Here is a 22817-nt window from a genome sequence, read left to right on the forward strand (position 1 = left end):
TGATCAAAACTCTGTAACTAGTTTCCATGATATATTATTGAAATCAACGTTCTAGTAGAAATATACATCTTACTATAGAGTTTCAGTGACGTGCACTCTTATCGTTGGCTCTTCGATCATACCGAGAGGATATACGTTCCATCCTGTGAGCCTCATTGGGGTCTACCGACACGACATTTCGACTTACCCAGTCTTTCTATAATGTCAGATCACCAGTACTTTATCTTTGATCGTGTTAGGGTTACCCTAACGACATCACTCAAAGGTTCACATCATTCAATCAAACCTGCATATTGTATCTTGATAGGCAAACTCGACAGCGGCAAAGATCGGCGTCGACTTCCTAAAGTCCGGGGAAATGACAGGATCAACGTAATCTTCTCTCCTCATCCCCAGTCGTCCTCGACCTCACCCGCCATGTTATCGCTGTCTTACCTTCTCGATACGGGATGCATATGACATCAAAACTCGCTCATACCAACCGTACCTTATCGCGAGTACAAACCGGATTGCCACTCATCGTATGGAGTCCTCTAACAACCCTGCGGATTGGCTCTCTAGTGCGACTGATGTGCGCTCTTCACGCGTTTATTTACCGCGAAGTTGTAGTAAGACACTTGGTAGGTAACACCTTCGGGCAAAGTTGACATGTGCCCGTCGGCCTGTAGGATAAGAAATGCGTGCCTCTGATGCTTTGCGATATGTATATGTATTGTTCACTCGCGCTATTGCAGTCGATATCGAGTGATAAAGTCAATGTTATAGACTAGAACCTGCTGTTTGTACTATTCTATCTCTCTCATACCTCGTCCTCGAGGCGATCGTTTGCGACTGATCTCACGAGTTGTCACTTCTCCTCACACCTTCTTTCCTGCTTGTCAAGATGTCATCCTCTGCGCAGACCTTACCAGTGGGAGCTGGCTATGGCGTCGTGGTCGGAGTCGGTTTCTTCTTCGCCTTCGTCATGATGGGGATATCATATTTGCAAAACAGATACACACGATTTTCGACGAAGACCAGTGAGGAGTTCAACACTGCATCTCGAAGCGTGAAACCTGGACTCATTGCCAGTGGCATTGTTTCTGCGTGGACTTGGGCTGCGACCTTGTTGCAGAGTAGTACCGTTGCTTATGAGTATGGAGTAGCAGGTAAATCACATAGCAATCTCTATGGTCGATGGCGAGCGCAGTAGAGATACTGATTGTGTTGTCAAGGTCCTTTCTGGTATGCCGCTGGAGCCACGGTGCAGATCTTCATGTTCTCGATCCTCGCCTGTAAAGTCAAGATGAACGCCCCCAGATGCCACACGTATCTTGAGATCATCCAAGCCCGATACGGTACCGTCGCGCATTTGGTTTTTATGTTCTTCGCTTTCGTCACAAACATCCTTGTCGGGTCTCAGCTTTTGCTAGGTGGTTCTGCAGTCGTTACGAGCCTCACTGGTATGAGTGTCTATGCTGCCATCTTTCTGATCCCCGTAGGTGTATGCGCTTATGTCATTCTGGGTGGATTGAGAGCGACTTTCTTGTGCGATTACAGCCATACGTTGATCTTGATGATCATCATTCTGTATTTCATGTTCAACGCATATGCGACTAACGACCTGATCGGCTCGCCTGGAGAGATGTTCGAGTTGCTGCAGAAGGCCGCTGAGCAAAGACCGGTAAAGGGGAATCATGGTGGCTCATATCTGACACTCAAGTCCAACTACGGACTCATTTTCGGTGTCATCCAGCTTTGTTCCGGAAGTGGCACCGTTTTCCTCGATCAAGCTTACTGGCAGCGTGCGATTGCTTCGAGACCTACAACGGCGGTCAAGGCTTACCTCCTCGGAGGCATAGCATGGTTCGCCATCCCCTTTGGCTTCGCCACCACTCTTGGGCTCACTGCCGTAGCGCTGACGGATAACCCCCGGTTCCCAACATATCCCGATCCTCCTTCATCGAGCGATATCTCCGCCGGTCTATCAGCAGCATACGCAGCGCAAGTCCTCCTAGGCAAAGGTGGTGCCGTGGCTCTGCTCATCGTACTGTTCATGGCTGTCACCTCATGCGCGAGCGCCGAGCTCATCGCCGTGTCGTCCTTACTGACCTTCGACGTGTACGCTCGCTACATCAAGCCGACCGCTAGCCCCAGCAATTTGATCTTCGTATCTCACTGCATGATCGCCGTGTTCGGTGTCATAATGGCCGTCTTCGCATGCATCTGGAACGCAGCAGGTATAGACCTCGGCTGGCTGTTTCTGGTCATGGGTCTCCTCATAGGCGGAGCTGTGTTCCCAGCCGCGTTCGCGATAACCTGGCGCGGACAGTCGCGGGCGGGCGCGATCGCTGGCGCTATCTCAGGTCTTTGTGCTGGACTGATCGCTTGGCTGGTGGTTGCGGATCAGTACTTCGGCGCCATCAATGTTGAAACTACAGGAACCGAGTATGCGACGCTCGCGGGCAATCTTGCCGCAATCATGACAGGCTTGATCGTCACTGTTGTTGTGTCTCTAATCAAGCCTCAAAACTTTGATTGGGAGATCACGAGGTCCATCAATGCTTTGCCTGTAGAAGCAATAGCAGATGCGTCCGTGGGCGCTCCTGCACACCAAGATGAAAAGAGCACAACACCTCACGTTAGGGATGAAGACGAGAAAGTCAAGACATCCAGCGATGAAGCCGGTGCCTCGCCTTCCATATCCCCAGTCCCTGCGGATTCATCAATAGCAAGAGATGAAGATGAGGAAATGGCCGAAGACGCAATGCTAGAAGATCACCCTTCGAAATTGCAAGGCGCATTCAAGCTCGCTTGTATCGCATCGTTCGTTTTGACGTTCATCATGGACTTTCTGGTAAGCCTGTTCCCGCAAGAGTTATGTTCAAGATCGAAGCTAATCGTGCGCAGATCCCCATGCCGATGTTCTTTTCGCACTATATCTTTTCCGAGGGATTCTTCACGGCTTGGGTCGTCATCTCGTTTCTGTGGGTGTTTACTAGCACGGCTATATCTGTGATATTGCCTATCGTGGAGACCTTGGGTTTCTTCAAGAAGTTCGTCAAGGAGGTGATGTCGGGAGGGAAGCACTGAGTACTCACACTCTGGATGTCTATTGTGTCACGCATGTGTGACTAGTGTGCAGTCGATGTGATCTTTGGCCTCATAACATAACCAACCTCTTGAACGATCCTTTACCATCGCCATGTACATAATCATAAACGCTGCACTAGTAAGGGTGTTTCTCCAGATCTTCGAAAATAACATTGACAGAGCCCTGGTATTTATCTTCCGATGACTGACTACTTTCCTGTCCAAATGTGCGAAGTCTTTGCTTCTTTCCTGATAAGTTAGTGACAAATCTCCCTGGCTCTCACAAATGATCGCAAGGTCCTTCATGGCTACCAGAGGAAGTGCATGGCCTTCTTCGAGGACAGCTTCTCTTCTTGCCATCACGACTTCCTGCAGCTCGGAACCGTATTTCAAAACTCCTGACTCGAATGTCAGGATGCAAGGTTGTCTAAACTTTCCGGAACGGCTGAAACGTTCTACCCAAGTAAAGCTCTGCTTTTCTTCATTAGAAGAAGCATAGCTCATTGATCTCATTTCACCACACATATGCCGCATATATATCCAAAAGGCGCAGGCAGCGTTGTTGACAATATTCGCAAGGGTAAGACATCTATGTAGATGATTCTTTATGCCTCTGATGTCGCCCAGTTGCACCAAGTCGTGAAGCCTATCACAAGACTTCCGATTCCTTGTCTTCATGCAGTTTTCCATCGTGACCTAATTCCTGATGACCAAATACACAAGCTGATGCATGTCGAGAAGGCTACTGTGCTGCCGTCGTGAGAGAAGTCGGTGGCTAGTTATCTGCTCGATCTCAAGTGCAGGCGGCAGTAGCGACTAATGTGTGCGGGTTGAAGCAACGGATACAACGAAAGAATGGCACTGAGCAGCGACTTGATCTTGCTTCTGAAGCTGACGGATAAGACATGGCAGATATTTGCCGCGGCAATCTAGGTCTCAGGATCTCGGCAATGATCTTGAACACTGCGACTGGGAACAAGGAATCATTAGATCTTCACGATTCTCTGCCCCTTGCATTGAAGCCAGGTATCCATGTACACTGGCATCATTCATTCTCATAGAAGCTATAGCTTCGACAATTTCCAAGAGGCACATCAACATTGGGAGCCATGTTCTCGCGTCCTCTCCACAATCAGCGCAGAATCAGACCTAGAAGCGAGCGGCATAGCAAGTGTTGCGTATCGTCAAGAGACAACTATTCCACAACAATGACGCGTGAAGCTGAAGGGGTCAGAGCTACCGCTGAATGGCTTTACCAAACAATGCTACGTAACTACAGGAAAGTAGAATTTCGCCTCCCCCTTAGATCCGAGGTTGAGATACTCCAGGATCTCTCCATGTATGAGAAGTCGCCAGCTCGATGGCCATATCTTGGATCAAGAAGAAGTTCAGTACCTTTAGCTGGAGCTGTTCTTTCCGTAGCCTGAGCATCCAGTGCTAGCAAAAATTCTTTGGCGTACGCAGCGGCGACACTAGCGGCATAACCTTGCCAGAGATCGTTTTTGTGTGAGTCGGCATAATTGCAAATACCTCGGACGACAAGGCACGGGAAGTTGTTCATAAGGCCAGCCGCTTCCATCTCGAAACAAAGAATACCCAATTCTTCCCTAGCCCTGTCGCGCACCATAGGGTCCCTGATAACAGAATTACCCGACCCAATTGTTCCATAGAAGACTTGAGGGCAATGGGGATTGTCTATGATCCTTTCTTGACGCTTTACAACTTTAGTAGCCAGACACTTTCTGCAATCTTCCTCGCCGTCAATGTGAGAATAAGCTGACTCGTGGAGGACATCTTTGTCAACACCAGGGTACGCAGAACTTGTACGAAGGGTTTCGTACTTCTGCCTCGCCTGTTCAAGTATTTCTGGAAACTTCGGATCATCGAGTCTGGACTGTAGGGTAGATAGTGTGTTGAGAACGGCATCTGGTGGGCTGTTCAGATGGCCTGTTCTCTCAAAAAAGTCTGGAACTCTAGCCTTTCCGCGGTCATACTGGACCACGCCTCCAAAGCAACCGCTCGGCTGACTCACAACGATGTCTCCTAGACGAATGTCGTATTGAAGTGACGGGGCTCCACCTCCTACACCAACAAGTAAACCGATCTTGACCGATGGGAATGTGGACAGCATGCGTTCTGAGACAATGGTCGCCGAAGTCGTATGAGCTTTCCCGGCGGGTAAGCAGGCCATAACAACATAATGCTTCGCAATACGCCCACATATGTAAGAATTATGGTCATTCGAAGCCCTTTCGAGTGGTCCAAGATGTTCTTCGTCTAGCATCGCCCTAGCAGGTCTTTGTTCAAGTGACAACCCCGATACCCACCCCACGGTGTACATACTGGGCGGGTACCTCGCCCTCTTCTGTGCCATTTTCTCAACCATCTATCGATATAACTATTGTCTTCTACAACATTCGGCACTGTTGTTCACGGAAGGCTATCTATATAGGATGTGAAGAAGAGCATGCAGAAGCTAAGTGGGAGATATGAGAACAAGACTGCCAGGATCACGAATGATACGTAAGATTACCAAGAGAATGTCTAGTGCGACCAGCATCAAACGTAAAATATACGACCCTTGTACATTGCTGCATATCGATATTAATTGTTGGGCGTTAGCAGCGTCCGGAGCACTTCGATCCTAGGTTCCAGAAGTGGGAATCTCTATTGGTGCTGTAGGCGCGATGTGGGGATCGTCGTCTGGATGGAGGAAGAGGCGACCAACGATTCCAACGCTTTATACTGCGAGCGGTGAGGATGCTTGTTATAGGGACTACTCAGGCCTCGAGTCTATCTTCAGGGGACTCCGAGGGTTCGTGACGGCATATTACCACGTCTTGCAAAGAGGCATTACAGTAGCGGTGGTAGAATCTCTCGGATACTGCATCTATTATCGCATGCCTTTTGCGCGGGATATTGGACCATCTAGCTCTATAGTGGGCCCTGCCGAGGATCCGTTCGGTGCAGCCTGCATCTGATCAGCCCAGCTCGGGCTTCCGCGACTTAGGTCGTTACAGCAGACAGTGGTTGAAGTGCGGTACATCAGACCTCTACATATTGCGATCCAAACATCAAATGATAAGGATGCTACTTTCCAGCTGCGATAACGTTCTCGCTGACTGCTACCTTAATGCGATTTTCATGCCAGAACTGCGGATGTACGCTCGGCACCTGAGTAGCTAGAAGTGGCAATTGATGAGAGGGCGGAATGGAAACTGCCAAATGAACACTACGGATGCTTCGAAATTTGATACACTACGAGCTCATCCCAGCAAGGTGAAAGTGTGGAAGGACTTCAATCCGCCGGAACATGATGAGGGCTGAACAATCGAGAGTGATGGCCAAGTGAGAAGAAGCAGAACACTTTACCATGACTGAACGATGTTCACGCCACCCTCTCCGTCTGCCACTCAACGCAACGCCATACCATCAACCGTCATTGCTACAACTCCGCAGGAAGTAGATTCGCAACATCATCCATCCTCCTTTGCACGACTGAAAGCAGCTGTAGAGCAGTTCTTGCTTCACCACTCCGCCTATTCACGTACTCGTAACAAGTTGATGCGTGCAAGTCCGCAACGATCCGATGTGTTTGACGCAATGCTTCCGATCCAAAGAATGTGGTCACACCTGGTACTTCGAGGATGCCTCACTACTCTCTGAAATTCTTACTCACATACCACTCAGGATCACCATGCGCCTCGACGGATCATGTCGTCCGAACCGAGATCTATCCAACTGCCCAAAATTCATACAGGGTCAGCCAGAGGGACCGGCATACTGGCCGGATTGGTACTTCACTCGCATTGCGCCGCCTCACTACTGTCCTGTGTGTGACTACGGAGGCAAATACAATCGAAAATTCACACGTATGGTCGACGTTGACGCGAGTGGGGCGAGATTCGGATCTGGCGCTGGAAGAAACAGGCCGGGCATTGACTTCTACGATGGGCAGGTGATGTGCTGCCGTCTTATGTAGTATGTGGAAGAAGTGGCGGAAGAGCATGAGACCCAGCAAGTCTCAAAAGACCAGTGCATGAGTTGGCCTAAACCACATCATGAGCCATCTGAAATGATATCCAAAAAGCAGATGGTTCTATCTTCCATGAGCGCGTAATTGTACGGTGGATACAGATAAGGTACTTGTGTCCTTATATCAGGGTGTCATCGATGCACGTGATTGGCTTGCAGTGCCAAGACATTTGAATCGCGACTCCGATGCGACTTTCGGTATGGAGCAAGCAATGCGTCGCATGTGAAGCAAGACTCCACCAACATCACCAACAACTGGTTATCCACAATTCGATTTCTGCCATTCCTTTGTTCCATTTTCCATCAGTGCAGATCGATAGACGATACCGAGAAGTCAGACTAAATACCCTGCTCAAGATGAAGCTCGTCCGGTAAGCTTTCTCCTCTTGCCTATCACTCTCGAATTGCGCATCCAGACTTTTGAGAGCTGTCTTCTGTTGCTTGCACAAGATATGAATCGTTCATAATCTGATGCTGACGATAATCACAGCTTTTTGATGAAATGCCAGAACGAGACAGTCACTATTGAATTGAAGAATGGTACGTCTTGATGTCGCGCGTGCACTTGCTAGTGCATACAACTTAGCATCCTCACTCCAGCATAACAGCACTGTCGACTACAGCATGGCGATGCGATCATCGAACTAACAGGCGGTACCATTGTGTAGGCGCAATTGTCCATGGCACCATCGCATCAGTCTCCCCCCAGATGAACACAGCTCTGCGCACTGTCAAGATGACCCCCAAGGGTCGCGACACGATTTCTCTCGACACGATCAACATTCGCGGATCAACCATCAGATACTACATTTTGCCTGACTCGCTACCTCTGGATACGTTACTCATTGACGACACACCTAAGCCCAAGAACAAGGCCAGGAAGGAGGCCGCAGACCGTGGTGCTCCTCGAGGTGGTAGAGGTGGTCCTAGGGGAGGTCGTGGTGGCCGAGGCGGTGGCCGCGGTCGTGGCCGTGGTGGCAGAGGTTTCTAAAAGGGGCAATCGGCGATCCGAAATCCAGCATTTCCATTGTTCGAAGATTTCGAAAATTGAAGATATTCACTCGCCCTCTAGATCGGCTGGTGTCTTTTTTTCAGACAAATCACACAGTCCAGATCACGCAACACACGAAGCTGTCCGATCGAGGAATATACTGCTGCATAGAATCGGACTGTTGAGCGACTATCGAGCAGTAGTCAAGATGATTCGAGAGAGAGGATGTAAGAAGCAGCGAAGCAGTAAAAGAGCAGAAAAGTCAGTATGGCAACTTGGTGGCTCGTGGGCAAAAAGGCAAAAGCAAGTGCTTGAATAGACGCCTAATAACAGACGAAGCGTCGCAGTTCTTCGTGGCGAGGAAGGACAATATACCCACCTGTTGTTTTCCTCAACCCAAGCACGGAGAATGAAACAAGAGTATCTTTAACCGCAATCCTGTCGTCTTATTCATGAGTTTACTGGGACCACATCGCTGATATCGCTGAATCACGAATTTTGCTTCTTCTTATGGTCTGGAAAGATGAATACCAGTGGACCGGGGCGTGCCTTCCTCATCAAGAGATATGTGCTTCCCAATGACATTCCCCTGAAATCACAGTTCAAAAATAGCAATCATCTGCAGCATTTATCAGAGAACAGAGAAGCATGACACTGTGATTGACTACGTATGCATCCGTCGGGCACAATGCTCAAGATCTAGGCTTTTGTGATAACATCATATCGTCTTACGACAACAAGCAAAGATAGTATTCTTTTCTGATGAACCTTTTCTCACTAACATTTAGAATCATGAAACAAAGTCTGATGCCTTCGAGCTATCGTAGCAAGGCACATAGTCTGTGGTGTCTGGTCAAAGGTTGTCTCGATATGTTCTTAGGTAGTCAACGGATTACTTTCCTCTATATAGGTAAGGAACCTCTCAAATAGGTATGCCAGGATCATACTATAGCACCCCCAAAGAGCAGTCTATGTGGCAAATTGGGTGTATGAGCAAGGATCAGATTGGATATGTCCAGCACTATAGCATGAGCTGAGCAACGAGCATAAACTGCGCAATTACTGGTGACCTTTATCGCAAGTTACGGCAACACCATGATTGGCATGGCAGGATGAAGCGTCGAAGGAGTCAAGTCCGACCGCAGCTGATTAAAGTTTACCCTCAGCTGGATAAGGCAAAAGAATGACTTCTCCATATGGATGAGAGTTCATTCATAAAGGTCCACTCTTGCAGCAGCCTCGGCAGCACTCGAACGAGGATGATCTTCTTTCGACTGATTGAGCGATCCACGCATCGTCTGGGACGTTCGCTAAATAGCGGCTTATACACAATTGCGGCGGAATCCACAGAGGCCCACAAGTGTCGCATGCATGCCCCTTCGCGTGTTACATCGAAGAATCGAGTGACCCAATAGTATCAGACACAGAGCTTACACCATAGTAGATACTTTCGGAAGATGACGAATCGTGTAGGGCTAAAGGTAACGATGCTCTAAAGGAAACGTGCCTAAGGCGCAATCTGACAAAACACGCGATGTTTACCTTACGTTGCCGTCCTAGCGGATGTCACAGTCTATGCGAACTACGTAACTGGCAGCACACGTTCCATTGATTTTCGGCCGAGATGTAGTCGTGATCGCCTACCCTTGCAAGTACTGTATTCCCTCGACATGTGCCCTTTCGCGCCGATACTAAGTCTAGTAGCTAAGCTCGGAAGTATGTAAGGTAGTATGCAGTAAGGCTGGAGATGTAATGGAGACGTCCACGACGTACACAACCAACATCAATCGATCTATGAATTTTCCAGCGCAAGTCTGCTGATAGTTGAATGGAAGGTCCGACGATTGCATGACGCGAACAATCGCGATCAAATACCAATGTTTTCGACAACATTGCTGACATATAATCTGTGATACCTCTAGTGGTTGAGCACGGAATAGCCATGTGGGAGCAACTTCTTGGCAAAAGCGGGGATAGTGGGACAAAACGGAGAGATGCTCGAGTCATGCACGATTGCGTGCTAATTAGAAAAGATCGCGATACCTCTGGAGTTTGGCTTCCTTGCCCCTAGAACATCAGGCATAGCCAAGATGGGACAGTTAACAACGTATTCGAGACAGCATCATGTTCATTCACAACCCTACTTTTCACCCAGTGATGGTCTTACGCGTCGTTCATCTAAAGAATCTTTCCATCTGTCATATCCAATCAACTCTGCATATTTGTTATCGTTGAGTTCGACTCGGGCAATCAGGGTCCGACACAGTCCTTTTGTTATTATACTGACGCTTCCCCCCGGATCTCGCTTGAAGCGACTTCCATACCTTGCATTCCATGCCCAGGAGCACCTCTACCACCAAGGAAGTGAAAAATGCAAATTCAATGTCGTCGCCCAAGAACGACATGTCCTCTCCAGAGGAACCAGTCACAACTGCAAATGAAAAGCAGCATCGCCCGAAACGTTGTCTTACATGCGCTGCCAGGAAGGTAAAATGCGACGGCACGCGAGATGTTTGTCTTCGGTGCCAGAGACTTGGGATTGAGTGTCGGTGGCTTCGATCAGGTAATTACTTTTGCTTTCTTATCCTGGTGTAAGGCGGGGGGAAAGTCATAGAGAGCCGAGATTATATCTTCTCTGAAAGGAAGGCGCTACGACTTGGAATCGCATTGGATACCTTGATTATCTGGACTCGTATTAGCTGTTATCCAAGCCATTGGTGTTCATAGCAAGAATGGCGATATCTGCGCAGCCGGATCAGCAGGTTTCTGTGGACTGAGGATAATGGATTCCAGAGGCCCTGCAGGATACCATGCAAAGACGTTTTGTTTAGCATCAGGGGAAACAAATAAACTAATGTTTGACAGAAGGTTCTCCACGGACTCGACGAGTCACACCTGATCTGAATGTCACAGAAGCAGGCCATAAGCGGATACGAACGCTTGCCGCTTGCGACCCATGTAGGAAGCGAAAGCTGAAGTGCGATGGAGGCCGGCCTTGTACAACTTGTGAACGGCGCAATGTTCGCTGCACATCGCAAGCACATACTCCAGGTAGCAACACTTCACCTACTAATACCACCCCACGCGACAGCCGCGCCACTAGTCTTTCGCTTGATGATTCGTCTTTACCCGACAGTAATACATTGCGATTGCTCATCGATGCCTACTTCAACCGAGTCCATCCTGTATCATGCAATAACTTCTTGCATCATGGATCTCTCTTTGAGACCCTGGAAAGGGGCACATCACCTCGGCTTTTGCTAATGGCAGTGTGTGGTATCAGCGCCAAATTCCAGGATGACACCATGATGCAGGAACAAGGCCAGAGATGGATTGAAACAGTCAAGACGCAATTTGCAAGTGCCATGGACGTCGTTTCCATGACGAACGTAGCTATCTTGCAAACCTTGGCTTTGCATCATGTTCAAGAAGGCAATTTCGTACCAGCCTGGAACTACATAGCTCTGGCATTTCGAGTTGCGTTACAGCTGAAAATGAATGCCTACGAACCACCTGCCGAATCGGCTGCGCAAGCGCGAAACTTCGCGCGGCAGGAGAGCAGGGTCCGACTTATGTGGTCCATATATGTACTACACTGTCTCTTGTTATGCGATGAAGTCCACAGCAATGCAAACCTCATGGACAAGCTTCCGTTACCTTGCAATGCCTGGAATTTCTTCCAAGGCCTGCATTGTCAAACCCTTCGATTGCAAGATCCCATGGGGGACCCGCAACAAGTCAGCGCAACCAATCCATGCGCGTATTACATCAAGGTGGTGATCATCCGAAGTGAGATTATGAGGTTCAACCAGTCTCTTGTCTCCATTGATCAGACATATCCGTGGCAGGCTGGATCGACTTTCCATCACCTAGCAAAATCCCTGGAGAACTTCAGGCAAACTCTACGAGCGAATATCTCGTTCGAAGTACAACAAATGCAGAACTTCCGAAGCAGCAGGCAACTCGACATGTTACTAATGATACACACGTGGTTTCATCACTGTAATTGTCAGCTTTACGGATTGTGGATCGAAAATCATCCCCGAGCCTCGACTAATTTCTTCCTTTCTTTGGCACCTACAGAGTTTGCTCTGAGTTGTACTATGAAGAGTATTCTACATGCGAAACGGATGTCGCGTCTCGTGGAAAAGGTGCTGGAACAAGACCCTATGCACAACTTTATTGATCCCTGGCTTGCTATCAGCATGCTCGATTCGGCACAAGTTCTTATCGCAGCGGCCCTACGGCAGACCACACCTGAGGAGAAGCAAGAGATCTTCTCTATGCTTCGGATCAACATTCGAGTGCTTCGCACAATGAGAGTGACCTTTGGGCTTGCCGAAAAGACGTACAATGCGTGCATTCAATTCGTAAGGAATGCAGGGTTTCACGAACTTGACGATACGACGGTGCCTCCCGTCAACACTCAAAGGACCCCACACTCGGAGATGATTGCAATTGTTAGGCGCTACCCCTTTCTAGTTGCGCAAGCGCCGCCAGCAAATCAAGAAGAGAGTTTATTCGACGATGGCTTCGGTGCTTACGAGCAGGAAGAAAAAGAGTGGACCGATATGCTTCGGGGTTTGAATACCGAAGCCTCAGTCTCTATGGACATTTTCGATGCGTCCTTGTCGAATGGTCAGTCTGAGCCACTTCTTGGAAACTGGACATTTTGAAGGAATTTTTTTACTACAGACCGACAGGCGGTCCCAACACGGATTCTCCGTTGCTGTTTTTCAATGCAATGTCAGTGTCAGACCATGACACTGTCAAGCATGTAACCATAACTCGACGTCTGGTCGACGACTAGTACGTGATGCATCCGCTACAGCCACATGAGGTCCCTTGACCGATAGCATCTCCACACCAACAGGCAGAAATAAACGCCAAAGGTCGCATCTCATTTATGAACATTGGGCCATAGAATGACGACGCTGTTGATGCGAAGGATGGCCAATGCGGGTCTCACTTACGACATCGATGCGTTCCGGTAGCTTGTCGGTATCTAGTCAGGACGCATAAGCTGATCATCCCGGCTCGACGAAGACTTTGGAAGAAGCATATCCGGCCTTGATTCCAATGGATTTGGTGAAGCGTACGACGTCATCTCTCAAGGCATGTGAAAGCGGTCTCCACAATAGCAGAGGCACACGGGCGGAGAAGAGAGAAGAGAGTAGAGATGTAGGCAGAGGGGAAGGAAGCAGAGAGACTAGCCAATGCGAGACCATTGAAGCTATCTGGTTTGCAGGACGAAAACAAGAAACGAACATAATGACGCGGAGAGAGCTGGGCGGATAGAGGAGGATTATTGGCGAATGGTCAGATACCCCTGGGGGAACCGTGAGAATGTACTTTACGTAGCTCACAATTAATCGAATATCTCTTAGAAAGTTGTTCGTTAAACGCCGGATTTGGAGAAAGTGCAATGTCGTCGATCAAGATCTCTTCGTAGACCCCAGTTGACAGACGGAATATTCAAGAGCACACGATGAGACAAGTACCTGTTCACGCACGTCGTCTCGACGATCCGTCAATGAGAACATCTCTGCACAGCCCATGCGACAAAGATTACAGGTTGCAGATAAGGTATGTGTAAAGGTTAGAGGTTGAAGATGACTGTTTCCCCGCTTTTTCTACGAGTCGGCTACTTGATCTACGGCACCTTAACTTTGATCGCTCTGTGTAGCGCTGTGTTGCACTCTGTCGTCGAGACCGCAGGCCGAGAGAGGAAACTCGATTGTTGTTTTGTTATCACTTTCTCTAGTTTTGTAGTGCGGTGATGGAGACTGTTCCTCGTTCTTGAGTGGATGTGTACTTCGTAATGTAAATATGTGGTATATAGGTACTGTGCTGAAAAGGATCGATATGTGTATATAATGTTGCTATGGCTATAGTAGGTAATCGTACCTTTCCCGTCGACTTCCTCAGCCCAGCACCTCTATACCACCATCTCGACCTCCAAATCACTCGGTTCTAGTTACATGCAATGCCCACCTTCCACGCCCAGCCTCCCAAAAGACTCTTTGCTCCCCTCCCAGCCCCCAATCCCATCACTACGCGCCTATCGATACTCGACGCCACAGTAGTGCGCTTCTCGCCTTGCGCAGGAATATGGCTTTACGACCGCGACGAAAACGCCAATGCACATGATGAAGCCTTCTTGCTGCAACTGGAGGCGAGTTTTCGAGAGACGCTAGGCGAGTATCCGCATTGGGCTGGGCAGGTTCGGTGGGGTCGTAGTGAGCTTGATGTTGGATCAGATGATGTATCAGAGGGTGCACATGACTTGGAGTCTGGATCCGGAAATCATCAGCGACTATATGGTCGACCGATTGTGGTCTACGGTAGCGGAGTTGATGTAGGGGTCGATTGGATCATCGCTGCCTGTGACTTTGACCTGGCGGATATTGTCCGCTCACAAGAGGCACGTTCCACTACACAGAAGATATGGATGGCTACGGAGTTTCCTCAGCAGGAACTTGTGCCTGCATCACAGCTGGCCTTGAACAACATGTCGGAGTTTGAGGGGCTGCCTGCTGTGGCGGTGCAGGTTACTGTGCTTAAATGCGGTGGGTATGGGATTAGTATGAAGATTACCCATTGTTTGGCAGATGCACACTGTCTCACTGGATTTATGCATGCTTGGGCTGCGCGATCACGTAGTGCTGTGACGGGGTTGTCGAGGACATACAATCCCCGACCGGTTTTCGACCCGAATCTACTTGACCAACACGCAGGCAAGATCACATCTGGTCCCTCGGACATGCAGATAGCCGAGACAGCTCGCGCTCTACCTATGCATCGCTTTGACTGGTGGTCAGAAGAAGCTCCCGGATGTCCTGGCTGGGCGAAGTCGTCTGCAGCCGCGACGAAACCTGCACTGGAAGTATTGGAAAAGCAGCAACTGAGTCCGTCTACGCACCCGCCATGGCCGGGTTGGAATATGTCATTACCCGTCAAACATGCCCAGATCCACTTCTCGGCGGACGAAATCCATAGAATGAAAGATGAAGCGACAGCATCACTTCCATCAAGTCTTGCCACTCAACAAATTTCACGTCTGGACGCGCTTCTCGCGCACATCTGGATGCTCTTGAATCGAGCCAGAGGACACCAGGACATGCAAGACCCCGTATACATGGACATCACCCTCGGCCTTCGGGGTCGGGTATCGCCACCGTTGCCAGAGGGTTTTGTAGGATCACCGTTGCTGTTGATGTATATAAGCAGCACCGGCGCCGAAGCCAGCGAGAGTCCTCTGGGAAGGATAGCGGGTGAGATACGTCGAACGCTGAATCTCTTCACGCCCGACGCAATCTCGGCATGATTACATGACGCCGCACACGAGAGTAGTCCACAGAGGCTCTGGCAGGCGTTTCTGGGATCTCAACACACTCTTGTCACCTCGTGGACACGACTGAATGCCTACCAAGTAGACTTCAGTGGCAGTGGGAAGTCAGCACGGTACGTGCAAGGTGTGATGCCGCATCTGGACGGTCTGGTACAGATCATGGATGCTGGGGACAGTGGCGGGTTCGATGTGACTTTGATGTTAGAGGAGGCATCAATGTGTAGACTTTTGGAGGATCCCCGTTTACGAGCTTTTGAATAGGTCTTAAAACAGCGCGCTCGAGTTATATCTAAACCGAAAAGCTCGTGATCAGGCGAATCTCAGATTGCTTGCGTCTAGAAACTATCTGTCTTTCGTCAATATAATCTTTCATACGTGTACATCTCGAGCATGATCAGTCCACTTGACGCAGAGATCGAGGATGCGCCGGATAATTAATAATGGACTGGGTCTGTGTTATATGAGATGGAGCGCGCGGTGCTCTGACAGCACACACGCACGAAGCACAGAAAACACAAATCGTCCAGATTGGCTTTGGGCATGACGACCAGGATCCCCTGCTAGCAGCAAAGGTAGATAGGGCGAGCGTACTGTAGGACAAAGCGGGAGAGGGGAATTCGGCTTAAAATCATGACAAGCTGAATCGAAAGCAACATGGCTGGAACAAAGAAGGTTCATGGCGGTGATATGTAGAGTGGAATATCATCTTCACCCACTCATACACCAAGTCTCATGAGAAATGATCATCAAGCCCAATCTATCAACAGGCCCAAGTCTAGTCCAACAACGCACAAATACAGAAGATTGAGGGTCTCCTACCGACGATCTTTACGGGTTTTTCAGCTACACGACAACACAGCAGAAAACGCACCAAACCAGGACGGGAGCTTGGCGTGGCTGGCGGAGCACGAACCCCGGACTTTTTTGTGTTATTGTTTGGGGTTTCAGATTCACGATTTATGCATAGATGCAATCGTCAGGGCTCCAATGCATGCGCCTGTCGTTGATCCGATCGAGCAGCGAGGCCTCTATATTCCGTGAGGCTCATAAAATAGAGTCGATGGTGTCGCCAAAGAGAGGTTCGACAACGGCAGCGACGACGTCGTCGGCAAACGACCGATTGGGAAGGAGCAATGCAGATGAGGAAAGAAGTCGAAACAGCCACAACATAGAGGAAGGTCCGAAAGAGGAAGAAGCTACACAAGAGGCAGTCGCAGAAGGAGACATGACGACGCGAAGTGATGCGCGCCGTCAACATGACCAGCAGCGTCAACAACAATACCGAAACAGCCAACAAGCGACCACAGATGAGATGGACGATGCCCATGTGGATGCTGCAAGACTGATTGGGAAGCTACGTGCTGCTCTGCAAAACAACCCCAATAATCAAAACAACCACGATGACGACAACGACGACGATCTGCCGCCCCTGCCCAGCGACGACGAGGACGAGGACAGCTTCCTGAGATCCAATGCTAGTTTCCTGGACACGGACAGAGACGACCAGCTTCGAAGCGATGCGGGACACAGCACCGTCGACGAACGCGAGCTTCGAAGACACTTGATGGATGTCGAGTCGAGCTTTCTACCCGATGTCGCACCTTATGCGCCAGCGGAAGGAAGAGTCGGAGCCGATGACACCTATGTCAACCTTGGATCCCCAGATGATAGACCACCGGTCAGTAATATATTAGGCCTCCCATTGGACGAGTCTACAGCAAGTACAGCCGGCAAGGGAATGAGAAACAGTCGACAGCAACTGCGGGAACACAGCGGCGACGAAGAAGAAGATCATGACGAATCAATCAATTCTCATCATGATGGGCGGGAGAGTTACAGGAGCCATAATTCCACTACGGACGAGGACGATGAAATGTCTGCCACTGACATTCAGCCCTCCTCTCCGGCTGCGGCTGCCGCACAGCGTACACATGGCCGGACTCACTCTCACAATGATCGCACAATCTACCAGTACGAAGGCGAGAATGGCGATGTCTCTCCTCGCCGACGTTCTATCAGTAGCCCAATGGTCCCCGATCTGTCTGTCGCCTCTCCGCAACCACAGGATATTGGTCTTCCACCATCCGAGCGAGGCTCACTCCTAACCTTAAACAGTGTCCACTCACTTTCTCCGTCTCGTCTGGCCAAGAGACCAAACTACTTCTCGTCCAGGAGCCTTCTCAGTTCACACTCATTTGCTGGTGAATCAGTCATCTCCCCCGACGATAGTGGTCTCGACGCAGACTATGCTCTCCAGACTGGTGGTGCAATCCCCTCGAATGTCGATCGTTCAGCCCAGAGTCATGGGTCAACCAATGCTCTATCTCGACTCCCGAGTTTTGGCAGTGTGGTATCGGCAGTGTCACGAGAGAGCAACGACGAAAAGCCCATGTTCAATCGCGGTGTGAGCGGAATCTCTGTACTCGCGAGTCTGCGCAGCGACAGGCAGCTCGACAGGCTCGAGGAGGAAGATAGGAGCTCCGTCCTCTCTGATCCTATGACACCTCGCCCACAGACTGCATACGCTTTCGCCGCTCCAACTGACACCGTTATTGCTCAACATGTCCAGAACATCCAAGTTCCCGATACGATCGCCCGCGAGTACCACCAGCGCAACGGCTCGATATCGCCGGACAAATCACGCCCCGAGTCCGCAAGCACCATCACATTCCAAGGCGCCAGACCCCGTAGTAGCAACCTCACCTTGAAGGAGCAGAACAGCAAGATCGACAAATTGACCAAGGAGAACTTTGATCTCAAACTCAAGATCCATTTCCTCGATCAAGCCTTACAGAACAGATCCGACGAAGGAGTCAAGGACATGATTAACAAGAATGTCCAATTCCAGACCGATCTGGCGAACGAGAGAAAGGAAAATCAGAGCCTGCGTAGACACGTCAGAGAACTAGAACGAAAGTTTAGAGAAAAGGAAGAAGAACTGGCCGAGGCGAAGAAGAGCGCCGAGGAAGCCGCGGCAGCAGGCTCGAACGAAGAGCTCGAGTACGAAATCACCCAACTAAGCGAGGAAGTCGACCGATGTCAGATCAAGATAACCCGTCTGTCGGCCGACAACATGGCGAAAGACATCGAAAAGAGGAAACTGGCCGAGCACATTTCTGCCTTGACTAGTAAGAAAGGACACGAAATGAGTGCCGCCGAAGAGGAGTCGGTAAGTACAAAGCCTTCTTCAATATTGCCACAAATAATGTACTTACTCCAGCTGTTCAGGAAATGTGGAAAGATCTGCTCACTACCGAAACTGCACGACGAGAACAAGCCGAGGACGACGCACGCAAGCTCAGAGAAGAGCTTGTGCTACTTCGTAGCGAAAAGGCCAGTGAGGCGGCTAGCAAGACTTTTGGCAACCATCTCAGGAGGCAGCAGAGATTCGATTCTCGCTCAGTCTCCCGCGACAGCTCTGATACGCAGGAGCGCGGTGGTGCCAACTCTTCCAGCAGTGTCACTCTCGTCGAGCAGCTTAGACACGAGAATGCCGAGTTGCGACGTGATCTTGGAGCACAGACTTCGATGCTGACGTCTCGCAATAAGGAGAGGGAGCGCTTGCAGCAGGAAATTGAGGATCTCAAGCTCCTAAGTCGGAGGGGCGATGGATCTCGATCGATTGCAGGCGATAGTATCCTCGATCGCTCGATATCGCGTCAACACCAACGGGCGACGTCTCGTGCAAGCGGTCAAACCATGACCACTCACATGAGCGATACCGAGCGTGATGAATGGGAACGACGAGAAGGTGCTCTCCGAGATCAAAACGCTGCACTGAGAATGGACTACCAAGAGCTAGAACGAGAATTTATGGCACGAAACGGCTATGTGGACGAGCTCGAGAATGAAGTCGAAACTCTCGAGAATACCTACGATTCAGCCGTGCAGGATCTACAAGCTCTGCAGAAAGAGCGAGATGCTGCGTTACAAGCGTTAGACGATCGCGAACGTGAAGCAGCCAATCTGAAGGTGCAATACGAGAAGCTCAAGGATGAAGCAGTCACTGCTATCAATGAGCTAGAGGGCGACCTCGATGCACGAGAGGAAGAGGCGAAGCGGTTTGCCTCTGACCTGAAAGATCGTGAGGACGATTTCATTGCTCTTCAGCGTGAGCTGCGGGACCTCAACAACAGCTTGATGCAACTAGAGGATGATCGAGCCGTTGCTCTCAAGAAGATCGAAGCACTAGAACAAGAACTCGACGAGGCTACCCAAGAGCTGGAAGCTCAGGACAAGAAGCTTCGTGAGACCACCCAGAAGAACGAAAGACTTGAAGTCCAGCACGAGTCGCTGCATAGTGAAATCTCTTTCCTGCGGGAGGAACAAGAAGGAGACAAGATCAAGATCGGCGACCTTGAGAACAGTCTCAACGCTGCACAGCAATCCATCAACGACGAAAGAGAAAAGATGCAAGAGATCGAAGAGAGTCTTGTCGAGGAACGACGACAGCGCGAGATCGTTGATAACCAATCCAAGCAAGAGGTCCAGAAGGTGCTCAACGATCTCAATGTTGAAAACTCAAAATCGAAAGACGAGGTTAGACGACTGCGTCGTGCGCTTAGCTCGAAGGAAATTGAAGCTACGAGCTTCAAGAAGAGTCTGGATGAAATCGAAAGCAACTTGCGAAGAGCGCTGGGTGACTTCAACGGCAAACGGACTGGCTGGTTCATCGAGATCGAGAGGCTACAGAATGATCTTGACGCGACCATGGACGAACTCGAGAAGACAAGAGGTGTACTCTCTGAAAGGGAGCGTGTGCTTCGAGACCGCGATGCCCTCCTCGAAAGCACTGGTCTCGAAAGTCGCAGACTCAATGATCTTCTTGACAAAGAGCGTGAGGCGCGCAGGCGCGACTTGCATCAATACGAGATGTCTCAGCGTGGCCACTCTTTAAGCAGTCGTCAAACAGCGCAGCATGAGTCGCGTCTCCTGGAGCTAGAGACTGCTCGCACCCAAGACAGGCGGAAGATGGCGATGCTCGAACAACAGTACCGCGACCAGCTTATCGATCGCAACAATCTTCTTCTGGCGTTGTGGAACCGTCTATCGACACTTTGCGGCGTCGAGTGGGCACAAAACCACGGCCTGATCAATGGCGAGGTCCCGTCAGTCGATGTCATCGCTCGCAGTTTCCAGGGTTTCAACAGAAACATTGTCGACGCAGTACGTACCATCGAGTCGCTCATGGGATCATTCAAACAACGTATCCGCGGCATCGAGAAGACGTTCGCGAAAGACTACCAAACCCTCTCCATCAACCTCGATGGCCGCATCAAGCGCATGGACTTCCTTGAGCGAGCAGTCAAAGACGCGCAAGACCAAATCGAAGAACAAGGGCGCGAACAAGCACACCTCCGCTTACAGCAAAACACCAACCGCAGCAGCACCAAAAGCCTCGAAGAGATCGGAAAGCTCAAACAAGAGATCAAAGTCTTGAAGACCGAAGTGAGGTTTTACAAGCAGTCCGCGCCACAGCAGCAGCAGCAGCAGCAGCAAGGATCCAATTCATCTGTATCGGAAGGAGTAACCCGGCGCGGCTCGGGCACGTCGATGCTGCATCCCCGGAACATCGCTAACAGCCTGATGCGCCACCACTCAACAAACGCAGTCGAACAACTCCAGAACCAACCGAACTCGTCTCGTCAACAACCAATCGTCATCGCCACGCCACCAATCCAGCCCTCAGAGCAAAGACTAGCGCACCGCCTCAAGGAAATGGAGCGAAGACTGAAAGCCGAGCGTGAGGGACGTCTCCTTGACCGCAGAGGAGCGAGACAGAGACTGGAAGAGATGAATGCCGAGGTCGAAGAATTGAATCTGCAGTTGGATCGCGAGAAGGAGAGGCGCGAGAGTATTAGTTACAACAATGACGACGATGAAGACAGGGAGAGTGTTGTGCGTGGGCGAAACAGAGGTCGGGATGGTAGTGTTGATTGACGGAGTGGCCGATCTCCACGCTGGTCTCTGAACTTATGCGTCAACGGAAAGGGATAAGGCGTAGGTTCTATCGGATTTTTTTTCGTTCTTGTCTCGCGGACTATTATTTCGTTGATGACTTTTGGGCTTTGGAATGCCAGCTGCATTGTAACATTATCACTTCTTATTACCTTCTAGCTACTGCATATATACATTATCTTTTCACACCATCTGAGAAATTCACGTTGCCCACGAGGCTCTTGCCAGTTCACAAAAGTTCTTCGCGCACTGACAGTGGTAATTGATCAGCTTGACTTTGACCGGGGTAAAGTAAGGAACCCACGATCGAGATACATTCCTCATCATGAACACCGCCTCAAATTTCACAGCAGGGTCGGCTCGTCTAGGTGAACGGCTTGACACTGCATCTGTTTGATGATGTCTACCACCAGCTACTGTGTATGATACGAGGTTACCATGTGCCCTTGCAAGCTATTACAGATCACACAGCAGCTAAGAGGGTTCGATCATGACACAGACATTGCACCAAAAGAACAACAAGATGCAGGCAACAAGTTTCAGTAGGATGCAAGGCTCATCGCAGGAGCAAGTTCATGTTGAATATCTAGAGTACAACTGAAGAATGTGATTATCCCTCAAGTTCGAAGCACATCGTGCTCACAGCTCGTTGCTGTCATGCTGTCGACCATGGTGAAGATGAGATTTCGACACACGCGCTCGCAGAGATCTGGGTCTAGTGCTTGTCCAGGCCTTGTGCTCATGTTAGCAAAAGCGTCAGATGACGGACTTCAATGCAACTCACCAACGGCGGACTTGATCTTGTCGCCAACAGTAGCGTCAGAGTGGGACGCGTCAACGGTAGCCTGGGTGGAAGACTTGGTGGAGTCAGGCTGAAGGACACTGGAAGGAATCATCTGTCAGCGATAATCTGAACCAGCTGCATTGCTGAAAAAACAACTCACGATCCGGCGTGATCGGCCTTTCCGGAGACGACGTCTCTGGTGTGCTCGGTGGTTGACTTGTGAGTGTCAGGGGTGATGGTCTCGGTGACCTTGGAAGTCAAGTCCTTGCGTCCCTGCAAACTGGTCAGCAGTGCTTTGATGATGATGATGATGATGATAAGAGGCAAGACGTACGGGGTCAGACATGGTGGCTGATTGGGTCGGATGTAGTGGTTGGTTGAAAGTGTGATGGAAAAAAGTTGAACGTGAGTTGAAGGCTGAAGTCTGCTGAGATTTTCTGATGTTGGTTGATGAAGAGAAGAAGATGAAGTGGAACAGCGAAAAGCTGAGTATTTATCTCTGTGTAGAAGTCCACGCAAACGGCAGGTGCTGCAGTCATTGAATCTCAACAAGTTGTACGTCACTGCGTTGTGTATTAGAGTCTATTTCTTGAGGAAGTCGCAACACGTTGATCACGACAGATGAG

General features: G+C 49.9%; 5 protein-coding genes across 6 annotated transcripts; 4 read left to right on the forward strand and 1 right to left on the reverse strand.

Moving 5' to 3' along the window:
* Nucleotides 1-883: 883 nt before the first annotated feature.
* On the forward strand, nt 884-3072 carry AAFC00_006533 (uncharacterized protein; the record flags this gene model as incomplete). The annotated part of the gene is made up of 3 exons (XM_069346498.1): nt 884-1148; nt 1215-2836; nt 2890-3072. 3 exons carry the CDS (start codon nt 884-886, stop codon nt 3070-3072), a joined length of 2070 nt encoding a protein of 689 aa, XP_069199365.1.
* Nucleotides 3073-7464: 4392 nt separating this feature from the next.
* On the forward strand, nt 7465-8098 carry AAFC00_006534 (uncharacterized protein; the record flags this gene model as incomplete). Its single annotated transcript, XM_069346499.1, has 3 exons — nt 7465-7478; nt 7598-7647; nt 7776-8098. 3 exons carry the CDS (start codon nt 7465-7467, stop codon nt 8096-8098), a joined length of 387 nt encoding a protein of 128 aa, XP_069199366.1.
* A 2382-nt stretch (nt 8099-10480) lies between these two features.
* Nucleotides 10481-12774, forward strand: AAFC00_006535 (uncharacterized protein; the record flags this gene model as incomplete). The annotated part of the gene is made up of 2 exons (XM_069348342.1): nt 10481-10661; nt 10967-12774. 2 exons carry the CDS (start codon nt 10481-10483, stop codon nt 12772-12774), a joined length of 1989 nt encoding a protein of 662 aa, XP_069199367.1.
* A 3735-nt stretch (nt 12775-16509) lies between these two features.
* On the forward strand, nt 16510-21389 carry AAFC00_006536 (uncharacterized protein; the record flags this gene model as incomplete). Of its 2 annotated transcripts, none has more annotated exons than XM_069346500.1 (2): nt 16510-18618; nt 18678-21389. In XM_069346500.1, 2 exons carry the CDS (start codon nt 16510-16512, stop codon nt 21387-21389), a joined length of 4821 nt encoding a protein of 1606 aa, XP_069199368.1. The 2 variants fall into 2 exon arrangements, with proteins under 2 accessions (XP_069199368.1, XP_069199369.1); XM_069346501.1 differs by having other exon boundaries at nt 16675-18618.
* Nucleotides 21390-22122: 733 nt separating this feature from the next.
* AAFC00_006537 (uncharacterized protein) lies at nt 22123-22537 on the reverse strand (the record flags this gene model as incomplete). Its single annotated transcript, XM_069346502.1, has 4 exons — nt 22123-22139; nt 22192-22289; nt 22352-22464; nt 22526-22537. 4 exons carry the CDS (start codon nt 22535-22537, stop codon nt 22123-22125), a joined length of 240 nt encoding a protein of 79 aa, XP_069199370.1.
* Between the last annotated feature and the right edge of the window lie 280 nt (nt 22538-22817).

Source organism: Neodothiora populina, assembly GCF_041146345.1.
Source record: "Neodothiora populina strain CPC 39397 chromosome Unknown canker_contig_8, whole genome shotgun sequence".
NCBI classification, from domain to species: domain Eukaryota; kingdom Fungi; phylum Ascomycota; class Dothideomycetes; order Dothideales; family Dothioraceae; genus Neodothiora; species Neodothiora populina.